At 39.8% G+C, this 27,733-nt stretch overlaps 1 protein-coding gene across 2 annotated transcripts in view; it reads right to left on the reverse strand.

The window, feature by feature from the left end:
- Exoc2 (exocyst complex component 2) overlaps positions 1–27,733 on the reverse strand; it is a 165,366-nt gene that overhangs the window by 33,118 nt on the left and 104,515 nt on the right. For both annotated transcript variants that reach the window (XM_060372888.1, XM_060372887.1), the window contains 7 exons: positions 26,726–26,787; positions 25,463–25,543; positions 24,994–25,053; positions 24,054–24,115; positions 22,556–22,622; positions 19,083–19,199; positions 8,519–8,660 (listed from right to left, as the gene is read on the reverse strand). In XM_060372888.1, coding sequence (XP_060228871.1) covers positions 8,519–8,660; positions 19,083–19,199; positions 22,556–22,622; positions 24,054–24,115; positions 24,994–25,053; positions 25,463–25,543; positions 26,726–26,787 — 591 coding nt within the window. The remainder of the gene's footprint in view (positions 1–8,518; positions 8,661–19,082; positions 19,200–22,555; positions 22,623–24,053; positions 24,116–24,993; positions 25,054–25,462; positions 25,544–26,725; positions 26,788–27,733) is intronic.

Below are 27,733 nucleotides of genomic sequence, written 5' to 3' on the forward strand. Positions count from 1 at the left end.
CTTGAGTACTATAGAGCTTCCGTTGTAAGTAAACTTACATGAAAACAGAATTTAACTTAACAGCCTTTTATTAATTTATGGAAAGCACAGAAGACAGATAACAGCATGGGGAAACAATCCTAAAATCCAAGATTTCAGAAAATCCACACAACAAAGAACCTAATTTATTCAACAAATAAACTAAAAAGGGAGACCCTACAGGGTTAAACAAAACTAACCAAACAAACAAACAAAAACAAGGGATACATCAACTAAAGCAGTACAGAGACCTAGGGACCCTGAGCAAACTTTCTGGGAAATAAGCATTTAGAGTTTGAACAATGACCAAGATATTTGGTGAAAATAAGAAATTACCATTAATTTTCTTTCAAGTCTTATAATGATATTATGATCAGTTATGCTTCTTCAGGAAAAATTAGTCATGTGATTTACATAAAGATGACATGACCTAATATCTGGAATTTACTTCAAAATAATAGGTCCTAGAAGCAGTCCAGGAGTACAGACAGAACACACAAAGCCAGAACTGATAACTGCAGAGCTGGCCAACAGGTCAATCATGATTTGTTATTCTGTTCTATTCTGATAAGTGTTTGAAATTTTCTATAATAAAACTTAAAAAATAAGTTAGGTTTGCACAATAGGCTATTAGCTTACCCTGATGCCAAGCAGCATACTTTACAGCTATCAATTTAATACATAATAAATACTTCAGCAGATAAGACATGCAAAAAAGAAATACGCAAGCCACAGTCCATCTCAAGGTTAATCAATTTCACATTGAAGATGAGTAAGGCCAAAATTAAGCTTTATTGAAAAATGCTTGGCAGACAAAGAAATTATAACCAAATGTTCAAAGCATTGTACAAATGGTTTTATGGCATTGACTATAATATATTAAACTGTTTGTAAAAAGGAGACAAGGAGGTCTGAAAAACAAAGTGAGCTTACATAATGAAACTATGACTTTGAAAGATGAACAATCATGCTTATCTGCCTGCAGAAAATGGAAATTGCGTTTCTGCTTTTGAGCAGATCAAATATAGGACCATCAGAATGTCCTCACAAAACTTCTCAAGTGAAATAAAGAATAGCCCTAGGAGTTATGAAAACTTTCCTTCAGAGTTCAAGGCAGAAAAGGATGAAGGACCAGGGCATGTCTTCAGGGATAAGACCCACTTAGCTGGCATGTTTTCGTATAAAACAGTACTCACATTGAGCTGAGCTGCTCACAGTAGGAGTTCAGGACCCAGAACCTCAGTGTCCTACATCCAGAGAAGAGTTTTGAAAGTGCCTAAGCATACAGCATATGATCTATAAGGCTCAGAGAATTATGAGAAAGTCTCTAGACAAGCAGTACTACCTTTAAGAGACCCTTAGTGCTAAGTGCATATTAAATACTCTGATCCTTCTGCATGACTCTTATTTTTGCAATTGCTTTGTTATTTAATCAACACATTTCCTTTCTTTAACATTCACTGAATAAGAATAGTTGACTCAATCTGGCATTCTGTTGAAAATATATATTCATTTAAAAACTAAACTAAACTGTATTTTAGTTGCTGTTTATTTTCACATTAGACCTTGCTGGAAGAACCTTTGTCAGGGTGTTTCTCGTGAATGAACCTACTAATTGCTGAAAGAGTCTGTCAGAGAATGCATGCTATGAGTTGGATCATATGAAGGGTAGACACCGCACAGGATTAAACAAATCCAGGGGAACACCAGGAGAGAACTCTGGGACAGGTTCAAGCCAGTGAAGGTACATGCTGTGTCCATCTAAAGCCTCAGATGCAGCTGGTAAAGTGTTGGGAAGTCCAGTGTAGACAGACTATGTGCAAGGACCTCTGGGAAACAATGCCATGGACTGGGACTGGCAATAACTGCACAGTTGGGTGCTAGTTACAAGAATAGCTTATATTAAGCAATGAGACTGAAGAGGGACACAGAGCAGCTCAAGATCAGTGCTGAAACTGTGTATGTTCCTGAGACAAGGGAGACCCCTGGAAACCTCCAAATATCTCAGGCTATTGCCAAAGCTATTGGTTGCTCTCCATAAACTGACAGCTATTGCTGATAACATTTCCATATCTCATTGAACACAGGGAAGTCAAGCTGGTGTCTAACTACAGCCCTCACTCCTACTGACGAGTGTTACAGATGGACAGGTGTATGATACCAGAGGAAAAGGTAAACAACAACCCAGCTATAAACCCTTCAACCTACAATGGTGACTGTCACTGTGATATGCTGATGCAACAATGGCACAAGTATGGGGCTACCAACCACTCTCGATTGGATTTAAGGCCCACTCCACGAGATGGAATCATGTCGGACATTACTCAGGTAGCCAAGAACCTGACACTGGAAAGACAATGGGCACAAGGGAAAAACCAAATACTACTGTTCTGCTAAAGGAACAAGGCAATAAGATGATTCCTAATGACATTCTGCTATATTCATAAATCAGTGCCTTGCTCAGCCATCATCAGAAAAGCTTCCTCTTGCAGTAGATGGGAATAAATACAGAGACCTACAACTGGACAATGTGCAGAGAATAGGAGTTTTTGGAACACTCAGTCCTAAATGGGATATTGTAATCAATCCTCTCCCTTCAGGGCTCAGGGAGCTTTATGGAAGAGGAGAAGGAAAGGTTGTTGGAAACAGAGGGGATAGGTGATTCCTAGGAAACAGTGTCTTCCAGACACAACAGGACTGATGCACATATGAACTCAGAGACTGTGACAGCGTGCCCAGTGCCTAGACAGGTTCAAGCCAGGCTGCATCCCAGTGCTAAGAAGGGGAAGTGAACATGTGATCCCACCCTTATCCCACTATCTCCAATTAACATCAGCTTGCAAAGGAAGCAAGGCCTGAGAATAGGTAGAGTGATTATGGGGACAGCCTCTCCACAGGCTAGAGGGAGGGAGGAAAGGAGAGAGAGGGGGCACACACAGGTGGCAACAGAGGGAACTGACTGTTGGAATCCATTGCCTAAAAAACCAGGAGGTATTTAGGGAGAAAAACTTCAAAGGTCATTTATAGTTTACCAGTCATCCTTACAACTGATTCTTTTGAAGTGTTAGCAGAATTATTTTGCTTGTATGGGAATTAATACTAAAACATTTAGTTGAACTAAATGGGGTAGCACAATTTTATTTGCTGACATCAATCATGCCTTTCTTTTTCTGTATATCCAGGGATGATATTAGTCACACACTCATTATGCTTACTGACAGCAATGAATACAGCAATACACTATATCAGTGATTATAAATAATGTTAACTCACATGAACATCATTTGGAAAGGTCAATGGAGGACTGCCTTATAAAGGATCTTGAGTAGTTAGCCTCTTCTCTGACATCCTTCCCTGGTATGAGGATACAGGCTTTGCCCTCTCTGAAGGACGCAGCCACAGTACCACTGAATCACCACAACTTGATCTTACACTCCCAACCTCATTCTTTATGAACTACCTGGTTTGAGACATTTCCTCATAGCAGTACAGAGGAATGAGAGTACAGAGGAGAAGGCAGAAAGCCACAAACATTTACTTTAATGAATGTTAGGGAGTACCAGCAAGGTTGTCTTTTGTGTTCAAGTTTTGAAAAATCCAACTTTTCCTTATCTTCATTCTCCTAGCATCTTTTTTATTTTCTAGAAATTCTATGTGGAGCCTGAGTTCCAAAAGATCGATTCATGTTACAAGATATAATACACGGCAACTGAACTGTGCTATGTCTCTCACACAGTTCAGTGAAAATATGTCAGCTAGGCCCTGAGGGCAAAGATACGGATACAGAGCCGAAGCTGCTCTGGGGGAGGCAAACACAAACATGGAAGAGCTATGTACTCACTATGTCACATGAGTGGTGTACATATATTCTGTGTGAGACTTATGAGTCACCCCGGCAGCAGACATCTTATAACTGATGGCCTAATCATGAGTCAGGACACTATGGGATGCATCTGACCCAGCTTGAGGAGTTGGAATCATGCTGCTCTAGATCACAGACATCACCTACTCAATATTTTCACTGAGGTGTGACTCCAGAGTAGTACTAGACATTTCATGTCATAATACCTGTGAATTTCTCCATCCTCATCAGAAATCTACATATCACTACTAATATAAAGCACTTGAATTAAAAATCAGTAATGTACTTTACTTGAATAAAATGGTTAAATTTAAATTCATTTATTAAATACTTTAAAGAATGTTAATAAACTTAAATTTATATGTGTTACAAACTTAAAAACAGCTAAAAACAGAAAATATTTAAAGAAAGCTTTTCAATATGCTTCAAATACCTTGCATGTGTATTTGACAATGAAAGACCAGCACTATTTTCAATTTTGTTAAAATTCATAAAATTTAAATACTCAAGAAGTTCCTCATAATCACAGATATTAGAACAACTAAAATCTTAAGAACAGTCAGTTATGTGATGCAGAACCAGCAAGAACAATCATTGTGACATACAGATCAATAAAAAAGATATAAGTATCTGTCAGGTTAGAAAAAACATAGCTATGATTTTTAACAGAAATTTCTTCTTAAATAATGAAGTTAATCAACTGGGTTTTAAAATTTACTGCACATAGTATTGGAAACATGATTTACTGTAACTCTTATAATTAGTAATTAGTTTCCTATGTGGTCTGTACAATTCACTTTCTGTAGATGGAAACTCTAAAAACACTATTAAGATTGTTAACCAAAATATTTTAGAATGGTTATATGAATTTTGACTGAGGACAAACCTCCACCAATGCCCTCAATTACCCAATCAATAAATGGGCAATGAATAGAAATTCTCAAAGCAAGCACAAATATCCAACAAATATATGAAAACATATTCAAGATGATAAGCTATTAAGGAAATGTAAATAAACACAATACTGAGATTTCATTTCACCCCAGCCACAATGGCTATCAAGAAAACAATATTAACAAATGTTAGAGAGGATTGGGAAGGGAGTTAAATTAGCTCAGGAATATAGAAATCAGGATGGAGGGAAAACTGAAAGTACTGCATCTAGCCAATCTACTCCTGGATACACATCTGAAGGAATCTAATTCTACTGCACACACATGCTTGAACAGCCACATTTACTATGGAACTGTTTTTATACAACTCAAGGATCAGCCTACATGACAATAAAAGAGATAAAGAAAGTAAGGTTTTTGTTGAAGATGCTTTCTTTTCCCAGTATGTTTTTCTGGCTTCTTTATAAAAAAACAACAATTAAAAAAAAGAAACAAAAAAACCAAAACCAAAAACAGGGGTCCATAGGCATGTGGATTCATGTCTGGGTCTTCAATTCGATTCTATTAATCAATGTGTCTGGTTTTGGGCTAATGGGTTTTATTATTACTGTACTGTGGTACTACTTGAGATCAGAGGTTGTGATAGCTCTGGAAGTTCTTTCATTGTTCACGATTGCTTTAGTTATCCTGGGGTTTTTAGTTTTCCATATGAAGTTGAGTATTGTCCTTTCAAGGTCTTGGAACTGTGGTGGAATTTTGATGGGGACTGCACTGAATATGGAGATTGCTTTTGACAAGACAGTTGTTTTTTTACTGTGTTAATCCTATGGCTCCATGAGCATGGGAGATCTTTCCATTGTCTGATATCTTCTTCAAAGACTTGAAGTTTTTGTCATACAAGTCTTTCACTCGCCTGGTTAGTTACTCCAAGATATTTTATTTGTGGCTATTGTGAAGAGTGTTGTTTCCCTGATTTCTTTTTCAGTCTATTCCTCATTTGTATATAGGAGGAATTCTGTTTGTTTATTTATTTATTTTTTTTTTCAATGCAGTTTATTCAGGAACATTGAACAATCCTCGGACCCCGGGGAAAGCCAGCCCACAGCTTAAATAGCCTCTGGGTAGCCAACCCAGGTGTGCCACGGGGGCAATGCAGATAGGTCCACATACATAGAAGCAAGCCAGATCCTCGGCCTTAGCCAAATGTGGAGTTGTTCGTGACAGAGAGCACTCACCATCGGGAAGGTGGAAGGCGGAAACCAGCTCCATCTTTAAGGCATAGTTAATTTTGTATTCAGTCATTTAACTGAAAGTATTTATCAGCTGTAGCAGCTCCCTAGTGGAATTTTTAGGGTAACTTATGTATACTATTATATCATCTAGAAATAATGATACTTTGACTTTTTTTCCTTTCCAATTTGTATTCCTTTGATTTCCTTTAGATGTCTTACTACTACAGCTAAAACTTGAAGCACTACATTGAATAGATATGGAGAGAGTGAACCACCTTGTCTTGTTCCTGATTTTAGTGGAATTGCTTTGAATTTCTCTCCTTTAATTGATGCTGGCTATCGGTTTCCTGTACATTGCCTTTATTATGTTTAGGTATGTCCCTTGCATCCCTAATCTCTCCAGGTCTTTTATCATGAAGGGTATTAGATTTTCAGCATCTAGTGAGATGACTACGTGTTTTTTTTTTTTTTTTCCTTTTAGTTTGTTTATATGGTGGATTACATTTACTTATTTTTATATGTTGAATCATTCCTGTATCTCTGGGATAGAGCCTACTTGATCATGGCAGATTATTTTTTTAATATGTTCCTAGATTAGATTTGCAAGTATCTTATTGAGTACTTTTGCATCTAAATTCATAAGAACTATTGGTCTGTAATTCTCTTTCTGTGTTGAGTCTTTATGCGACTTAGGTTTCAGATGACTGTGGCCTCATACAATGAATTGGGCAATGCTCCTTCTGTTTCTATGTTGTGGAATAATTTTAGAAGTACTGGCGTTAACTCCTCTTTGAAAGTCTGGTAGAATTATCTGCTAACATCATTTTTGGTTGGGAGACTTTTAATGACTGCTTAAATTTCACTGGGGGTTACAGGTCTATTTAAATTATCTGATCTTGATTTAACTTTGGTAAGTGGTACCTATGAAGAAAATGATTCACTTCTTTCAGATTTTGAAATTTGGTGGAGTACAGGTTTTTAAAGTATGTCCTTATGAATCTCTGGATTTCCTTGGTGTCTGCTATTATGTCCCTTTTTTCATTTTCAATTTTATTAATTTGGATATTCTCTTTCCGTCTTTTAGTTAGTTTCCGTAACGATTTGTCTATTTTGATTTTCTCAAAGAACCAACTCTTTGTTTCATTGATTCTTTGTATTGTTCTCTTTGTTTCTATTTATTGATTTCAACACTCAGTATGATTATTTCTTGACAGCATGAAATTATCAGGCATATGAATGGAGCTAGAAAACATCATCCTAAGTGAGGGAACCTGGACCCAGAAAGACAAACATAGTATGTACTCACTTATAAGTGTATATTAAATGTAAAGGATAATCAGGCTATAATCCAGAAAGGCTAAGGAGGACTTAAGGAGGGATGCGAGGATCTCCCTCGGAAGAGAAAAATAGTATAGTTTTTTGTAGGTAGACTGGGGATGAGAAGGCAGGGAGGGGATAGGCACAGGAGGGGTGAGGTGTTGGGGGAGGAGGGGTAGAGAGAGAGAATACTGAAAGAGACGACTGGAATGGGGTTGATATAGAAACCCAGTACAATGGAAACTCCATGGAATCTATGAAGGTGACCCTACAAAGACTCCCACCAACGGGGGACAAGGTGCCTGAACCAGACATCAACCCAATCACAAAACCTTCAATCTACTAACTGGTCCTGCCTGAAGGATGTGCTGAGACCAGAGCCTAGCAGAATCATCATTAGAGAGATCAGAGAGACTTTATCCAGCAACTGATGAGAGCAGATGCAGAGTCCCACAGCCAAACATTAGGTGGAGCTCGCAGAGTCCAGCGGAGAAAGGGGAGGCGGGGAGAACTGGAGGAACCAGAGGGATCAAGGACTCCATAAGAACATAGCCCCCAGAATCAACTGACCAGGACTCCTGGGGGCTAGCAGAGAACAATCAGGAAGCCTCTATGGATCTGATGTAGGCCACCTGCATATCTGTCATGGTTGTGTAGCTTGGTCTTTTTGTGGGATTTCTAACAGTGGCAGTGGGAGCTGTCTTTGACTCTTTTGCCTGCCTTTCCAAGGAAAAGAACCCTTTTCCTTCTACTGCATTGCCTTATCCAGCCTTGATATGAGGATATGTGTGTGGTCTTATTGTAGCTTGTTATGCCATATCTGGTTGATGTCTCTGCGAGGCCTGCTCCTTTCTGAGGAGAAGCAGGTGTGTGTGTGTGTGTGTGTGTGTGTGTGTGTGTGTGTGTATGTGTGTGTATCTGTGGGAAAGGGAAGGTGAGGGGGTAAGACTGAAGGGAAGAAAGTAGGGAGAATTAGGATGTAATTTATGAAAGAAAAATAAATTTTTAAAAAGGAATAGTATTTTAAAAATTATTTAAATCAGTAAGTAAAACTAACTAATGGCCTGGTCTTTGGTAAGAACAGGAAATAATGAATATAAATAAAAACAGTTTAACTACATCTTGGCAGACAGAACCCTATTTATACCATCACCCTAAGTAGCATTTTGAGAAGCCAAGAATGCTTCTAAACTTACCTGTTGGAGTCAGACAGTCTTTCCAATCAAAATAGCCTGCATATATCCCAGGTTCCAAGGATCCAACAATAGGATCTGCTTTTACCTCAATGTAATTTTCAAAGAGTCGCTGGTCTAGTTCTTTCAGTGATGCCATGCTAACCTACAAGACAAACAATGTAAAGATGCCAATTTAAGAGCGAAGAGAAAATTTAAAAATGCAAGTAAATATCCAAAACATTTTAAAAAGAAATTTTCTGTAAAGTTCAAGTTTCTATCTTATCTGCCTTAGTAATAAAGAGAACTATTAGCATGGCTTTATTACACAGTGAGAAATAATTTCCATCCATGGACTGTAAATTATCCTACAGTCCTTTAATCTAGACTATAGATTGTCTTACAGTACTTTAGTTTTGGTAGGCAGACTGAACTGGTAGTATAAATACTAACCAGCCAGTGACCTACAATACAAAGGACACCAACTGCAGTGTTCCACATAAGTGACATCATTCAAAGGCATCCTGTCCTAACAGGATGCCTGTGGCTATCCTGGAGTCCTCCAATCACAGGCCTGCATGACTGTGCTGTGTCTCAGAGCTGAGCACTTTGAGTGTGTCCTACAGTTACTCCATGGAGACACCAGGTTTTGCTCCTTCATGGTTTAAACAATACACCACAGATGCTGCTAGAGAGTCCTCGTGTAAGTACTACGGAGACCCAGATCTAGGCACAGCTCAACACAGGGCAACTGTTTGGCTCCTACTGGCAGTAGGGACAAAACAGACAGAGAGGCTGGCTTCAGCCTTAAGAAGTGGGTTTGGTTTCAATGGCACTCAAGTGACTAAGATGCTATTTGACAGGACCAGTGTGCTGGCCCAGGGTACTCTGTAGCGGAACACGGCCAATTTTTTTTCATACCAAATACTTGAGGGACACAGGCTCTTTGAACACCAGACCTGAATGTCAACATAACTGACAAGAAAGTGGAATATTCATTTAAGGAGTGTAGCTACTGGAAACCTAAATACCCATCAGGCAGTAATGAGAGCAACAGTATGAACAGAACACAATGAAAATCCTTTAGAAGGGGATTAGAGCAGACCAGAGAACATGATTTTATAGAGACAGAACATATAATTTCCAAAGACACTGAAGTGGAAATCAAGCTGTCCTTCAGAGCACAAAGTAACATGTACAGAAATTTAAAGCTGAAGTTAGAAACAGGGAAGCAGGCCTAGTTCCAGGAGGCCTTATAACAATCACAGAAATTCAAGTGGACATATATGAGCAATGAGAGAGGAGCCAAGGAGACAAGCAGAAGAAAATTTGACTGAATCTGAGCCAGAGTTTGAGCTACAGCAGGTTGCCGAGTCCAAGCTAGACTGATGACGCCCTGCACACCCAGCAGGTGCATCTTATAAGAGTTACCAGTTTCTAAGTAAACATGGAGGGTGGGGGTGGGGAGGTTAAGACTCTTTCACTTTTACAGAAGAAAATCGTAAACCCTACAGAGAATAAAGGGTCGGTGTGAATTCTGAAATAGAACACCCCTAAACCTGAGATGACTGCAGTGGTACCCACAGGAATAAAAGAACCCAATTTCGGAGCCATGTCAGTCCCTAGCACATACATTTTTGTGAGAAAGGGCACCAACCTCAAGTCAGATAAATCAGACTGGAAAGAGTAAGAGCCGAGGAAAACAGTGGTAGAAAATGAAATCCGAGTTCTTCCCGAACTGCTTCATGTCCAATACCTACAAACATAAACCTAACAGATCGGAACCACCCTAGAAATATGAAACAAACGTTCTAAATACGTAGTCTTTTCAAAAGGTCGTGTTTGTTTGTTGTTTTATGTGTTTTGCATGTATGTATGTATGTGTACCACTTATATGGAGGTGCCTGTGGAGGCCAGAAGAGGACATCAGATCTTTTGGAATTAGCGCTACAGATGGTTGTGAGCTGCCATGTGGGTGATGGGAGCCAATGCAGTGTCCTCTGTAGGAAAAGAAAGTGTTCTTCACCACGTTTCAGTTCCAAAGATTCCTTTAGGTGCTTTCAAAAGCGGGTAGGGAGGACAGTTCAGTGGTAGAGCATGTGCTTAGCGTACAAGAGGGCTTAAATGATCCTTAGTAAGCCCTGCTCCACCCCGTAAGAAATTCTTCAGAAAAAAAAAGATGACAGTAAAAATGTAACATAGCTAAATCTATGTGAAGATAAGGCAGTGCATAAGGAAACTTTGAGCCATACATGTGTAAAAGGAGACGTTTACAAGAATGGCTTGTAATTGTTTTAAACTCTTTTAAGCAGCTAACAAAATAGAAAATTAAAGTTGAAGGGAAAAATTCCGTTTTTTTAAGATGATACTAAAGAAAACCACTAATACCAAATGTAGCTTTCAAAGTATGTATGTTCTTAAAAAAAAAAAAAAAAAACAACCCCCCCAAAAAAAACCAGACCAAAACAACAACAAACAACAAACCAAAAAACAGGATGCAGCTCAGTGGTAGAAACTTTCTTAGTATGTGCAAAGTCGTGGGTTGAAGGCCTGGTACTGCAAAAAACGCTGGGGGATGGGAGAAGCGATTTGAAGGTAAGAAAAGGGAGAGGAAAGGTGATAAGGGAAAAGAAAGAAAGTGCCTACTTAAACAACCACCCATGCCAAAGAGCCAGGCCATAAAAAGATAGCTGTGGTGGCCCACACTGGGGAGGCAAAGACAGGCAGACACCTGGAGATTGGTAAGAGACTGTCTCAAAGACTCGAAATGGAGAGCTCATAAGGAATGACATGAGGCCGAACCCTGGCCTCTAATGCACACTTGCACATACACATATGTTGTTTCACACATATGAGTATCCATATACACATTCCTGCATACTTATCTAAACTATATTAAAAAAATAAGCAATAACAGAAATGAAAGGGAATACTATGCAATAGCCTACACCAGCGAGCTAGAAAGAGTTTATTGACAGTTTTATTAATAATAGGAGTTCTGATAACACTGAGGAACTGGACAAACTCAAAAGCCAACAGAGCCCATTTTTTTAGGCTTTGCACTTGTTGCTCCTGCAGAGGACCAGAGTTTAGTTCCCAGGATTTGCACTGGTTGGCTTACAACAAACCGCAGGAGATCTAATGCTTTCTTCAGGCCTCTGTGGGCACCTAACCCACAAGACATACACTCATACAAACACTCACACATACATCAGTAAAATAAATCTTCAAAAATTAATACGGAACAAGAATCTAACCGACGGTAAGAGGTGTCACTAACAGTCATTAACAGAGACAGGTGCCATTAACAGTAAAACACAAACAGCAGATAAAGCAGAAAGCAAGTACATGGCAGTCTAAGGATTGACTACTGGCCTTCCCCTGCAGTGCATCTCAGCAACTTGCTAAATCTGGGTGGTAAATACACCTACACGCAAATGGTGCGTTCATTTTCTGTGACTGGTTAATATCCTAATGCCCCAAGGATTAGGCTCTACTCCTTTGTTCCAGTCTCCTCCTTAATGGAATAATCGCATACCTTCATAGACTGACGTGGCCCCTCACAACCATCAGAAAGATACTAGGAAGAACTTTACTGCCAATTACCTCCTCCACTGGTGCTTGAAATCATTCCACAGTAAGTTAGTTGTTATCCCTTCCTTACAACTTCCCTCTCAAAACAAACAAACAAACAAACAAAAAAACCCAAGTTTCTAGAGATGAGAATTAACCGAAACATAATTCTAATGAATGGCAAGTTTCATCTAGATTAGACCCAAGTGAACACAAAACGAATGAGAGAGCTAAAGAAATATCGGTAATTAGCACTGAGAATTAGTGATGAGGCCTCCTGAACAATGACAGCAGCTGAAATGCTGTGGGAACTAAAGTGAGGAGGCTTCATGGTTGCTGAGCTAATCAGAATGTATGGTTAGGTGCCATCCAGGGGTGAGAAGGAAGTGTCCTATGAATGAGAGGCCACGATCTGTGTCCCACTCTGGGGAACAGAGAGAAGCCACGAGAACCTAGACATAGGCTGAGACATCTACATCTGCAATGGCTCAGAGGGTAAGAAGACATTGCCATGCTGAGACGGGTTGAAAGCAGGACATTCTACACAGACAGGGCAAATGTTCTACAACAGAGCCCAGGAAGCTGGTGCTGAATGGGTAGTTGAAAGAACAAATGAGTAGAAAAGACGGATATATCAACTGAAAGACAGCACAATGCCCCCCGCCCCCAGACATTTAGGTTTTGTTTTTTAAGCAAGGAGTGGCTCAGTATATGGGCAAGAGGAAGAACTATACAGTCAGATTTGTTTCTGGGAACTCACTGGATACTTTGTGAAGGGTGAATTGAATATAGAATTTAAAAAAAAAAAATAAGAGGTGAAATAATGCATCTGCAAAGCAGGTTCCTGAGACACCACAGGGTCAGACGAAGAAAAGCCCAGATTCTAGACAGGAACCACACTGAAAGGAATAGAAGATGGTCCAGAAGATCAGGGCTTAAGATGACAAGTGAGTAGCATAAACCGTCATGAGGGATGTAGTCAAGAACAATTCCCATTACCAGAAGAATAAATATATGAGACAGGGATGTGACTCAGTTGGCAGAATGCTTACCTAGCATTCACTGGGTTCAGATAGCACCACTGCATACAACTGGTTATATTTATGTATGTTGTAATCCCAGCACTTGGGAGGTGAAGGCAGGAGGACCAGAAGGCTCAAGGTCATCCTCAACTACATATTGAGTTTGAAGCCAAACTAGAATATAGGACCTTGTTTCAAAAACAACAACAACAACAAGCACAAAAACAAATGAATAAACAAAAGGTGGTAAATATATACAATAGATTACTGTTCTCCCTTTAAAAAAGTCTGTCATTTGCAATAACATGAGCAAAAATAGAATACACTGTATTTAGTGAAATACGCCAGGCCCAGAACGACAAATATTGTAGTGACAATAGGTATCTTTGTAAAGTCAGTTTCATAGATATAAAGCACACACTAGTCCAGAAGCTACAGAGTGAGGGTATGAGGAAAGGAGAGAGTTGATGAAAGGCACAAAGTTTCACAGACTAGAGGAATTTGTTTCAGGGAACTACTGCATGGAATATCTAACAATTAAATAGTTCAACTTTCAAAATTACTCAGATAATACATTTTTTAATGTATTCACCACAAAACATGGTTAGTAAGAGGATAGAGATGCTAATTAACCCAGCTGAATTTTTCAATCACATATACACAGATCAAAACATCACACTGTAGTCTACAAATATCCAAAGCTGCAGGATCTCCATGACACAGGCAAGACATCAAACAAACAAACAAACAAAACAAAAACCCAGAAATCCTGGTGTCCAGTATTGACAGCATAGCAGAAACCAGAGCAGTAACTCACTGCAACGAGTGTTTGCAGTAAAGATGTGCGGACAAGGAGTACCCTGTGTGATACACAGGTACACTACAGCTTCCAGGACAAAATGGCTTTTTGTTTTGTTTTGTTTTGTTTTTCAGGGTGGGGGTTAAGGGAATAGGAGTTGTGAGACAAGGGCAGATACAAAAGAACACAGAGATGTAGTGAGGATTTCACAATTTTGGTTTCTTTAGGAAACACAGAAATGTTATAGGAATATGCTTTTGTTTTAATCCCAGGTGTGGGAATAAAAGGCTTCTTCACAGCAGCTGATTATGATTTGCCTCAAGCTCTAACAGGGGCATGGTTTTGCCAGCTGCAGACAGTTTCTGTGAGTGTGTGACATTTGGAATTCTGGGGACTTTTCAGAGGACATATAAATCCTAGGGCCCCAGGAAGCTGAGTTGCTATTGTTGCTGATGTTGGCTGGTTGGTGGCTGGATGCTGTTGGTTGCAGTTCATTAAGAAGTCATGAGCAAAGAAATGGGAAAAAGAAATTAGCTATCCTGACTTCGAAGATCAAACTTGCCCCAAGGCACTAGATGCCCCTAATCATAAGAAGTAGTCTAACTATAGCACCGCGTCCTTTCCCCTCTATCCTTTTTTCCCTCTTATCTAGTGTTAGGGGGCTGATAAGGGGGAAAAGGGTGGAAAAGAGAGAAAAGAACCCACAAAGTAGCCAAAACATTGGTTACACGGCGATGAGTTGGATGAGCATAGATAAAGCAGGAAGGAAACAAAGCTGCATTCATTCCCGTCAATAAATTCAAATGGTCTCAATATCTAAGGAGTATACTCAAGAAGGCTAAAAATAATGAACTATGTTACATCTAGTACATATAGCTCAAGCAACTGGAAATACTTTAAATTAGTTGCTGGCTATGAAGGATTCCCTGGATTTGTGATGAAAAGAAACTGTCCCCTCACCCTCCTGAGTGGAGTTTTTGAAGTTAGGAGCTTAAATGAAAGTTCAGTAATTCATTAAATACCAGACTTGATCAATGTCTGCATTCTCAAGTAAGGATATATATATATATACCAATTATATATATACCAAATCAGTTGTTACTTCTGAATTGTCCAATCACCCTTCACAGTAAACCTAGAGCTTTTCCTAATCAACCCCTACAAACACATATAATAGACCCATATCACATCTCTACCCTATGATGATACAGGTTAAATACCACTAACAGATGCCCCCACCAAAAGACCTGACCAAATAAACAAACAAACAAACAAACAAACAAACAGTACCTGGAATTACAAGATTATAGATGCCACAATAAAATAACATGCTAAGGCTTATCAACCACACATCTGTGATATTCTCACGAAAGGTTCCTGAGGAATCTGATCTGTGTCGTATCTGGTCTCCATCCTCAGAACAACGCTCTATGTCTCCCTTGGCCTCTATAGGCTTCTAAGTTATCTCTTCTACAATATAGGCAATAAAAATGCAAAAGCACTCATTTCCCAAAAGAAAAGGCATACAAATTAAACCACATAAATGGATACTTTTACAAATAAAAATTTTAAAATTTGCTGGGAAATTATGGTCCAAACACAATGTAATCTTTCCCAAAGCAACATGGCTATTCATTACCAGGAGCTGGCAATTCTTGGTGTCCCATAAGAAGTCAGTAATGGGAGCTGATCCGTGTGGGGTCGTGATGTGATATGGGTCTATTTTATGAGTATGTGGGGGCGATTAGGAACATGTCTAGGTTTACTTTGGGGAGGATTAGATAAGTCAGAAGAAATCACCTGTCTTATTAGCAATAAACACTTTGTCTAGTACATTACAAATGATTTTTATTTCTCCTTTTCAAAAATATCATTGTCACAATGAACATTTGCGAGTGAAGATGAGTGGACAGGGAGATATACGGTGGGACACATTACGACATACTACAGCTTCCACAATGAGATGTTTTTTTATACTTTAGTTTGTTTGTGTGTGTGTTTGTATTTTGGGAGGAAGGTTGCAGGAGCAAAGGGTGAATATTCGGAAACAATATGAGTAGGACCGGGGTGCATGATGTGGAACTCACAAAGAATCAATAAAAAGTTTATATATATATGCATATATATATATCTTTTATAAATAGAACAAGAAAATGGATGAGTAGGTGGAACTTTCTAAGCACACAGCGGTTAGTGCTTGTGACACAGAAGGTACAGAGTCCTGTGGGTCCCTCAAAGGATCTGCTAAGGAGGAACCCTATAGGATATGGTCTTACCTAATGAATCACCACTCACAGTGTCACTCAAAGTTAAAGTGACACACATTAATCAATTAGCTTCATGTCCTCTTTTCCTTTCCTTGGGGTATATCATGAGATTGGGTCCATTCTTGGGCTTAGGCTATAGTACAGGAATGCAAGCACTCAGAACTTGGAATCAAAAGACTTATTTTCAAGTCCACATTACTTTCAAGTGAAGTCTATACACTCTGCACCTCTGTCCCTATGAAAATCATGGGCCTAAAATAGCATCCTCATTTATTTCTGAGATTCTATGTTAAATAAAATTATATATGGGGGCTGGGGAGATGGCTAGGTTGGTCAGTATTGAACAAGCATGAGAACCTAAGCTTGAATCCTGACTGTGGAGGAGGGTACATATAATCTAGGACTTGATGGCTAACTAGTCTTACCAAATTGGTGAGGTATAGGTTCCCTGAGAGAGCCTGCCTCAAAAAATAAGGGAGAAAATAGACACAGACATCTGATGTTGGCTTTTGGCCTACATAGAACCTCCTTCAAACACACACACACACACACACACACACACACACACACACACACACACATCAACACATACATATGAATACAATGAACATAAAAATAAATACAATTACGTCTATGAGATCATTCTATCCTTAAATGTCACTCACTGATCATCACATTTTAATAAAGCCCTAAAAGCATAATTATGTGTATATTATTTCCATAGTAATTCAACTCTGTTTTGAAGGTAAAAAATGAAGGGGCCATAGAAGTGACTCAGCTGGTAAAGGTGCTGGCTGCCATGCCTGATGACCTGAGTTCAATCCCTAGGACCCATGTAGTGGAAGGAGAGAATCAGCTCCCACAAGTTGTCTTCTGATTGCCACATGAATGCCATGGCAAGTGCACCATAATAAACTTTTTTAAAAAAGATAAGAAAATTCAATAAGTAATTAATCCGAGAAAAGAAACAACATGAAAGGAATTTTAGAAATGGTTGTTTTCAGGCTTCTACTGGCAGAGGAAAGGCAGGAGGAAGTAAGGGCAAGGAGAAAGGAATGTGTGTGGAAAGGTCTCTTCCCCTGCTCCACCAGCCAGCACATCCCGCAGTAGGAATGGAGAGAAGGCCTGGCATCCAGTGACAATGTGAGAGGAGCTCGCTTTGAGAGCATGACCTGACAGGGCAAACACAGAGACAGAGGGGACAGCTGTCCATGTGACCTGCCCTATGACTTTCCTGGCAGGCTTCTAGGTTATGTCACTGGAAAGGGAGCTAGGAAAATAAGAGCTGTGAGTGACCTTTGTTTTCCTTCAGGGCAAAAGGGTTTTACTTTCTTAGCAACAGAAAAATAAGAGCTTCGGCACATAGTATAGAAAGCAGGTGTGCTGGGGTTCAAACCAGTTATTCTGTTCTGTCAGCCGCAATTGGGTACGTTCAAGACATTCAAGAAATAATCTTTAAAAACTCATAATGTGGGGTAGAGGCAGGCAGATCTCTGTGAGTTCAAGGCCAGCCTGGTCTACAAAGTGAGTCCAGGACAGACAAGACTATACAGAGAAACCCTTTCTCAAAAAACCAAAACCAATGAAACAACCAACCAAACAACTCACAATGCTGGCAGGGCAAAAAGCCTATTTCTTGCTGTAAGCTGTCCCCAGTTATCTTTCTCTGTGACTTAGACAAAGACTAGGAAAGAGACCAAATCTTTCTTTATGTCAGTTTCATTCTGCTTCTCAATAGTATAAATGGAGGCAACATAATTTCTGCTTGTTACTTCACAAATACTTAGAGAAAATAAAATGTTGCTTCTTTCATAAGCAATTTTAAATGACATCACACATTTTAATGATAAAGTTCTTCATATGTATGTATAGTCACGTTACTACTTTATTGAATAAAAACAAAGTGGTCACTTTGCAAAGATCTTGGAATCATGAACATGAAAATTTTCTGGAAATTAACTAGACATTTGGCCTCGAAAACCTTAAGTCACAACATTTATCAGTAGGATGATTAATCTTTACGAAAAGGCAGGAAAATAAGACAGAGCCACCCACTCTGACATTTTCATTCTTAAAAAAAAGAAAGAAAAAAAAAAGACCAAGCTAGTTTATAAACTGGAAGCATCATTTATAAAAAGTAGATCGTCTATTGAGAGTAAACTCTGATTATATGATTAACAAGATGATTATCTTTCTTGTTTTCTTCACTGAGAAAAGTGCACTGGCACTAGACAGTGGTGTTGGTGCAGTTTTACCTAGAAATCTGATAAACGTTGCTCAGGAACTAGCTGACCTTTAACACAAGGTTACTTCATTTCTTCCTTTGCTGCTTACTTGAAAAACTATAAACAAGAGTGTGAACATCCTAAAGGACGAAACTGGCTCCATGATCTGCAAGCAAATTCTTGCCTACATCCAGCAGGCGGGGCGCAGAGCATGTAAAAGTTCTGGTTAAGGCAGGAAGGAAGGGGCCAGCAGCAAGAGAGCAGAATGTGCGCATGCGCAGGCTTAAGCAGCCTAGCAAAGGTAGAGCCACAGTCACAGAGAGACTACAGGAAGATGCTGGATCAGCAGGAAGAGGTCTCCTGCAGTCAGGATCTGGATGGCTCTTAGTGCCTAACGGCTTCACTCCAGCAGGGGTCAAATGGGGAAGATTCTTAGAGATTAGGGTTGATGTTTCTCTCCTGATTGTCTTGGCTGACTTTTGAACAGCTCAGATCTGGTCAGGTAAACTGTTCAACCATGAGAAAACTTTGCTCCTGAGAAAAGCCATGTTACACTAACACTTTAAGATGAGGAAGAAAATCATTCCCACAGAAGAATGGTTTTGGGGGCCTGGAGAACTGGAGCACAGGGGAGCCAAAGAGGTGCTGAGAAAATAGCTTGGCAAGGCACTGGACTTGCCTAGTAAATACCAAAGCACTTACCTGTGTTATTTTTTCTATTCCCTGGAAGCTGTGCTTTTCAAAATGTTGTGCTATGTTTAGGAAGGTGTGACGTTCTAAATAGCAGCAATTGCTCAGGACTATCAAAAGCCGCTGCTCCTAAAATTGAAACAGACCATTAGAAGTTTACAAAGACAGTACTGGTGAATGCAAGAGATAACCCTGATCTTGTATTAAGTGTAATGATAGGCTTCTGCCCTTTAACATCAATATACAATGCCTTGATTTTCTTGGATGTTTATTTCTTAAAATTAACACACAGAGAAACATAATACAATTGACTATTATTACATTTACACTGAGGAATTAAAGAGACTTAAACGTACAGCTCAATAGTGAGTTCTACATCCAATACTCTCTCTCTCAAAAGAGTCAAATGTTTCGTTTAATATTTTATGTACACAAAAGGCCACACAAATTGATATCATAAATAACTACATAAATGTAGGAACTATCAGAAAATGGTTAATGAATCTCTTACAACTTGATTATGAATCTCCTACAACTTAAGAGAACATTTTCATGTCATACTATCTGAAAGGTTCCTTGTTCCTTCAAAATGTTTCTGCCTGTGAGGGCCTGTGGGAATGTTTCCCATATACATTAAGAGCTTCCTTCCAGCTTCCATAGGATGAGGCTAAGTCCCATCCTATGTCCCATCCTGTCCCCCCACACCCACAGGCAGACAAGGAGAGGGGAAGAGTGCCTCTTGCTGTCTTCAAGGCTCTCCCCATGTCAACAACTGCTTACACAATTATCAGACTGCAATGCAATGCTGATGAACACAAGTGGGCTTTTTACAGTTCAAAAGTACTCTATCTGTAAATAAAATTCTAGGAATGGCCCCTGCTCTGCTGCAGCTGCGGTTTACTTCAGGGTAGCCTGGGTCTGTGTTCCCACAGGTAGGAGGCATTCTCTGGAATGGTGACTCATGCACAGCCTTCGGTGGAGATCCTTGACTAAAACTAAGGCAAAATCACTTTCCAGGAACAGTTCTCACCCACACTGGGTTACTCTTTCTGTGCAGAATCAAAACAACTTACAGTTAAGTACTCCAGGGAGAAAAATGCAGAAAAACACATGTTCCTGCTCTTGGAAGCACATGGACCAAAGGATGATCTGGAGTCTCTAAAGTCAATAACCAAGCAAATCTATTTTCTAGTAAATATACTGAGCTCAGCCAAATGTCCAACATCTTCTCACTTCTTCATCACAATGTCCTATTGTTATATCCTGCACAATGCAGCCTACTTACAACCAGTTTTGATCACCAACATACATATAAACAGCTAGAGAAGCATTAAATAACCCAGACAAACTAAAGGCTGATACTGGTGGCATTGAATTAACTTTTAGATAGAAAATGAAGGTCATAGGGAGGAGTAGCCTTACCAGGCCACGGAGGAAGGCAATGCAGCCAGTCCTGATGAGACCTGATAGGCTAGGGTCAGATAGAAGGGGAGGAGGATCTCCCCTATCAGCGGACTTGGGGAGAGGCATGGGAGGAGGAGAGGGAGGGAGGGTGAGATTGAGAGGGGGTGAAGGAGGGGTTACAGCTGGGCTACAAAGTGAATAAACTATAATTAATAAAAATAAATAAATTAAAAAATATATAACAAAACAATTAAAATAAAAAAAGAAAATGGAGGTAATACTCAATATGACATTATGTTTCCATAGTGAACACATGGCAGCACAATATGAGAAAATAAGCAAGTCTGGGCATGGTGATGCCATCTTTCCTTTTGCCCACCTTCTGTCTTATCATGACACATTCCTTTTATAGTACATGAGACAAATGACTTTCCAGCAGCCACTCCAAACACCCTGAATCCGACAAATGTCTCAACTGATTGTAAGCCCATTCTTCACCACTCTTTTATTTAGGACTCAAATTTCCATTCTAGTTGACTGAGCCTGCAAGTCCTTCCTGCTCAAATATGAGCCTGCCATATTCTCCAGCTGTCATGACCTGCTTTTCCCTGCTACAGCATTTGTGAAACCTCTTCAAAGTGAGAAGAACTACTTCAGAGATCTAAAGACTAACTGTTAGCAAGTATATTTTGTCCCTATATGTTATATGAAACATCACATGAAATCAAAGTGGGAAGAACAATAGAATAACAATAATCTAATTCTTAAGCTCTGAATGGTTAATCTGAAGCTTATTCATACCTGCCATTTGACCATAACACATTTGACCATAACAGTTCAGCTGACCCATCATCCCCACATATGAAAGAATGAGCCTGTGTATCACTTCTTGTTCTCTGTACAGGACCAACAATGAACACCCTTGCCCTCAAAGCAGCCGAAGCTGTGTGTAAGTCTTCTGACTCTTACTTAGCAGATCAGCAAGGAATGCTATCCATTTCCTTTTGGATAGCACAGCCCTAAGAGGAGCCTGGTCTCCTGAGAAGACAGGTCAGATCTGATGAGACCTCTCCACTAGGGAAGAACACAGAAACACACTTTGGAAACCAATGAATGTATCTTGGGAAGTAAGTGGACAGGTAAGATGCTGTGAGGAGCAAAAGTAAGTGAAACCCTGAGAGACTGCTGAGAGCATGGTGGCAGCTCTGCACCTCCTGGGAGCTGGGTCAATGGGACCACCTTGCTCCCCTCTATTCCTACAGAGGGATGGCAGGCTCACAGTGGCACTCCAAGTCGAGGTGCACACCAATCAGCTAGGAAATGGCTAATGGGTCACACAGTATTTCCTGGGAGGTGAGACGGGAACAAAGGTCAGAAAAGTCAGTGTGTATCAATTAGGCTCCTTTTGGAAGACCAAAAAAACAATAGCTAGTAAGGTCTCCGTTTCAAAGGCTCTTTCCCTCAACTCCATCTTTTCTATTCCTTTCTTCCTAGATTCACATGGAATGGCTGGTTTCAATCCTCTTCATGTCTGCTCTTAGGTCCTGTCACTTTTCTTGCTGATTTGTTTTGTTTTTTGTTTAACACAAGCTACAGTAATCTGGGAAGAGCAACCCCAATTGAGAAAATTACTCCATCAGATTGCTTATAGAGATTTGGTTTTTGGCTTTGTCATATAACCTATGTCCGAATAAAACAGGGACCTTGTAGAAATAAAGCAGATAAAAATGGAGTTTGTCAGGCTAAACAGGGAAATGCTATGAAGGAAATACCTTGTCTTCTACCTCCTTCTAGTCCATCCAGGCAACTCTGCGGCACCAGGGAACAACCAAGCCACCTTTTAACTCTCAAGGTGCAGAGGTGTGTTGGCTCTGTTTGTGTAACTCCAGTTGAAGATTTTTTCAGTGTGAAATACACACGAATCTTTATACAAGATAAAGTAGTTCCAGAGTGGGCTGCGGTGCCCACAGTGCCCATCCCACGTGGGATGCTGCTTCCCACTCAAGTGCTGTGGGCTGGTTACCCCAGCCATTACCTTTAACATGACAGACTTCACCTTCTGTGTGTCCCACTTTACTTACTGGAGTCAAACTGAAGTCTTCATGGATGCTTCCAAACAAATCAGGTGAAGAAACATCAACAGAAAGACTAAATGCAGAAGAGACAAAGAACAGTCACAATTAAAACTGACTCAAAGGCTTCAAATGTTTTGATGAAAATGGCTGAACAACTTTCTGTAGGTTTTCTTTGTATTAATTATTAGTATCATAAGCAAACACTAAGGACTATCTCTTACTCTGGGCCAAAAGACACTTGTTTGGGGCATTCTCAATACTTAAAGTGCTCAAGTGATTACATTTAAAAAAATCACTAAATGGAAAATTTCAAATAATTACATGAGTAATTAAAATGTTTTTGACTATCAGAATTTCCAGGGGAAGATTTGAAGCTGCCTTTCTCAGTGACCTAATTATAGGTGAGCTAAGAAATTAGCAATCATTCCCCTTATGGGGGAGCAGCCTTACCAGGCCACAGAGGAAGACAGTGCAGCCACTCCTGATGAGACCTGAGAGGGAAGGGGAGGAGACCTGAGAGGAAAGGGGAGGAGGACCTCCCCTATCATTGGACCTGGGAAAGGGCATGGGAGGTGATAAAAAGGGGAGGGTGGGATTGGGAAGGGATGAGGGAGAGGTTACAGCTGGGATACAAAGTGAATAAACTGTAACTTATAAAAAAATAAATTTAAAAAAAAGAAACTAGTAACCAAAAGCATAAAGATATGAAAGAGGAGAGCAGGGTAACTGACCCACTAATGAACTTACTAATTTAACAGAGTCATAAGAAACACATTAACAGATTATTATTTTTTTAAACTCAACTGACTTAAATCTATATGGAATTCTAGCATGACAAAATATCAAATAATACTTTGAAATAAAAATAAATAGAAATAAAGATACCAATTTGGAAAGAGTTGAAATCTAAACAAATGGTAACTAAAATAGCACTAACTGATATAAAGTATATTTGAATGAACAGAGCAGAAGATAAAGTCTGGAAATGTAATTCAGATTAGAATCCAGCTGATGTGTGAAACAGGAATTTTAACAAAGTAACCAGAAAAGACGGATTTAATGGTGAGACCAAGGCTGGAAATAGTAACACAGCATTCGGTGTGACAATGAGCCATATACACAAAGTCAGGTCAAAGAAGAGCTACAATCATGAAAAACCTGGGGCTGCACACATGACTGTGGGTACAGTGCTTGCACCCAATTGTGAGGAGCAGAGTCAGGCCTCTCACGTGATGTAAATACACGTAATTATCCTCTTAGTACAGTTATTATCCTCTCAGTTGCTGCTCCACGTAGCAGCATGGAGAGAGAGACATGTGGGAGAGAACTACAAGTGTCTGTCAGGAGTCAGGGTTTGGGTGGGGACTGCAGAGAGTGAGGGCAGCCAGGCATGTAAGTTCACGCCAACCTCGGCTACATGCGAGACCCTACCTCGGTATAGAATGTGTGCGCACATTTTATTACTCTTAAATGCATCAATGAGATTCATTACATTTTTACTTACTGAGTAGTATCTATGTCTGCATCAGGCTTGGTGCTCAGCTGTTCCAGGCAGTATATAAAAACCTGGATTTAAAGTAGCAAGTTTCAGTGATAGGAATTTTCAGGTATCTATCTACTTGAATATTAAGACAACTTTGCATAAACTAAAGCAGGACTGTCTGGCCCATAAAAAATGAAGTAGGGGGAGAGGGGTGTCTAATAAAAGTGCGTATATGTGTATGTGTATGCGCGTGTACATATGACTATACATGCTAACTAAGTGGTAGAAATAATACACCTTATCAATGTCTAACTATGCAATGATAGAATATTAAAAGCATCTTGTTTGAGTCACTTATGTTCCTGGATATATTTTAGGAGAAAGGCACTTTACTTCTCCTTATTCACACACAAACATGCTCAACTTCATGTATGTACCTACAAAGCATTGGTCCTAGTCAAACAACCTTACAACTCTAGATAAATTACAACCAACCAATTTTCATTTAATTTATTCTGCTATCTAAAGAAACTGAGTGCAAAGTACCATGAGGACACAGACATTAAACACACAGGTACTGCTAAAAAAAAAAAAAAAAAAAAAAGAAAAAGAACTAATCCTACATTAAGTTCCACTTGTACAGCCATCTTACAGATGGAATTTTATTTTATTTTTTTAATTAATTTATTTATTATGAATACACTGTTCTGCCTGCATGTACGCCTACATGCCAGAAGATGACACCGGATCTCATTATAGATGGCTGTGAGCCATCATGTGGTTGCTGGGAAGTGAACTCAGGGCCTTGGGAAGAGCAGGCAGTGCTCTTAACCCCTGCGCCATCTCTCCAGCCCCGGATGGAATTTTAAGAGAACCCATTTTTAACAGTGGCGTGAGCGTCATCAACGGTGAATAGCAATCAAAGCCTGGCTTCAGAGCCTGCCTCGCTGCTTTCGGTTACCTGCATGATGTTGACGCTTAGTTGGCAAACCTCCTCCTGTGTTTTAGGCTGTTGAAAGACCTATGAAGGAGAATTTATATGGAAAAAATGTTTTGATTTTGCTAAGAAAACAACACATGTTCCTTGAAAGTTAGATATAAAAGCTAAAACACCAACAAACAACCCCTCTGGGTGTTGGCATCATTACTCTGAAGTAATCATTACACCTAGCCTTCGGTGGCTTCCTACCTATGGTAGTTTCGATCCCCAGCTGGCTGACAATATCCAAGTCAGTCATTTAATCAGTCCACAAGGACCCTGGTCTGCCTGTAGCTGCTGGAGTCACATCTTAACGGCTCAGCCTGCCCTGGAGCCTGAACTCAACATGCCTACGTTGAGTCCATTGAGTAAGAGAGCACAGCTCTTGGATGGCAGTGATTCTACTGTTTACTGCGATTTCCGGGCAGGTGGAACAGAACAGAAAACTCACGCTGGCTTCTCCAGGCTTGCAATCTACAACACCCTTCAATGACTGCAGGGAGTGCACGATGCTCTGTTCAAACTGACACGGCTGAAAAGAAAGAAGAACCTTCTTAAACACAGGCGCAACACCGGCTAAGAAGAGTAGTTATGGAGCTGGATATGCCGAAAGCTCAAGTCCCCAGATTTACAGAAAATAACAGAGACACAATCTGACCAGAAATCTATACTTACTGAGGTTGAGATGAGCATGTTTTAAATGGATAAATGCTGAGACTAAGGGTTATCTAATTCATCTAGAACTGAGTATATATACTTCCTCATCAAAATTCTCTTGTCACAGGAAATTGACAAGGAGCCAGTGTAAGGTGTTCACACCGCCTCTTGAACAACTACCTAGGGCAGAGAGGAGATCCCTGAAAGTCAGTTAAGTCATGGTACTCATTTTCTACATCTACTAAGTAAAAAGAAAAAACAAAAACAGAAAAAGAAAAAGAAGCTTGCAACTATGTTTAAGCAAAGATACCCCAAGGAAAGTGGGAACAGACCCCAACATCCTAGTGTCTGTATTCTATGTTCATATGAAGTTCACATGAGTGCACCTGATAGGCAGAATTCTTATTACATGCTTTTCCAAGCTGAGAAACACCAGCATGACAGTCACAGATTCGTTCACTCTTCATTCATTCATTCATTCATTCATTCATTCATTCAATGAACATGGAACTGTAATTTAAACACTAATTATCATGAAGAAAACATTGGAATTGATAAAAGAATGGTACTGGAGGAGCTTCTCTCTACATAGGATGGACCAAGTCCCTGAGAACAGGGAAGCAGAGTACGAGGACAGCATGGCACACAGAGGGGCAAGAAACCACAGGGATTGAGAACCACAGGAAGGACAGTGGATTGCCAGCATGGTTTCCGTGAAGGGAGAAGCAGTCTCCTCACAGGGGTTAGGTAGAGGTTAAGGGCATGTAAACTGTTCTGTCCCCTTCAGAGACTTAGCATGCACATGCAATGGGATGAACTGCTCAGAACTGGGATGCAGGCTTGTGCTCTAAGTCTTGACCCTCCTTTCCTTTTGAGAAAGTTCTGTGCTGAATGGATACAAGGGTCATTCGCATCAGGCTACCAAACCAGGGCAGCTTCTTCCTTCACCTGCATTTGACTAGAGGATGTAAAATGAATATGATCCTTATTAACACAAAAGCATTTATTTTACATAACAAACACAGATGACGAATATTTAAAAAGAATTGAAACTTACTAGGGAAGTCAGTCCTTCATTGTCAACAACCCAATCTTCTTTTTCAGCTAATCTCTTAATTTCTACATGGAAAACAAGGACACAAATACTTTCTATTATAGTTATCTCACTGAACTTCAACAGAGACAAAAACATTCATGAGTTGTGACTTTTAAGATTGGTAGATTTAAGAATTTAGTAATGCATTTTTCACATTTTCTAACCAAATGTTGTGCAAATACTTGTGGGTTTTTGTTTTGTTTGTTTTTAACAGAGCAGCCTACTCTGGAGCCTTCTAGACTAGGAGCACAGAAACCTCAGAACAGTGATTACTTAGCATTTTTAACAACAGCGCTAGACTTGTGCAAAGTAAGCCCTCCAGCATCTCTCCTCTGACCTAAGTCGGTCCTTTCTCTCATTCCTGAATGGTGGCTGGCTGTTACTTGAGGAATGACACTTGCCCAACTTTCAGCAGGCCAGGCTTGGTTAGGTACAGGTAGAGAGGAATGTTTAGCTTTTTACTTGGAGTCAATTCTCTCTCCTTTGACACAATGTACTAACTACAAATTCCACAGTGCAGGGCCCTCCCTACTTAAAATCTTGGAGGCAGATGATAATGGCCTATGCTATTTATAACAATGTTCTTGTTTCTTAAAACATTTAATACTTTAAAGGTCATTTTATAAAAATAACTTGGTGGCATTTTAGTGGCCTTTTGAAAGAAAATGGCCCCCAAAAGCTTATAAGGAATGACACTGTTAGGAGGTGTGGCCTTGCTGGAGTAGGTGTGGCTTTGTTGGAGGAAGTGGGTACTGGGGTAGACTCTGAGGTCTCATAGCTCAAGCTGGGCCTAGTGGCTTAGTTCACTTCTGCTGCCTGTGGATCAACAAGTAGAATTTTCAGCTCCTTCTCCAGCACCATGTCTACTTATACTCTGCCATGCTTTCCTCCTTGACAGTAATGGACTAATCCTCTAAGCCAGCTCCAATTAAATGTTTTCTTTTATAATAGTTGCCATGGTCATGGTGT

This window comes from Meriones unguiculatus, chromosome 19, assembly GCF_030254825.1.
Source record: "Meriones unguiculatus strain TT.TT164.6M chromosome 19, Bangor_MerUng_6.1, whole genome shotgun sequence".
NCBI classification, from domain to species: Eukaryota; Metazoa; Chordata; class Mammalia; order Rodentia; family Muridae; genus Meriones; species Meriones unguiculatus.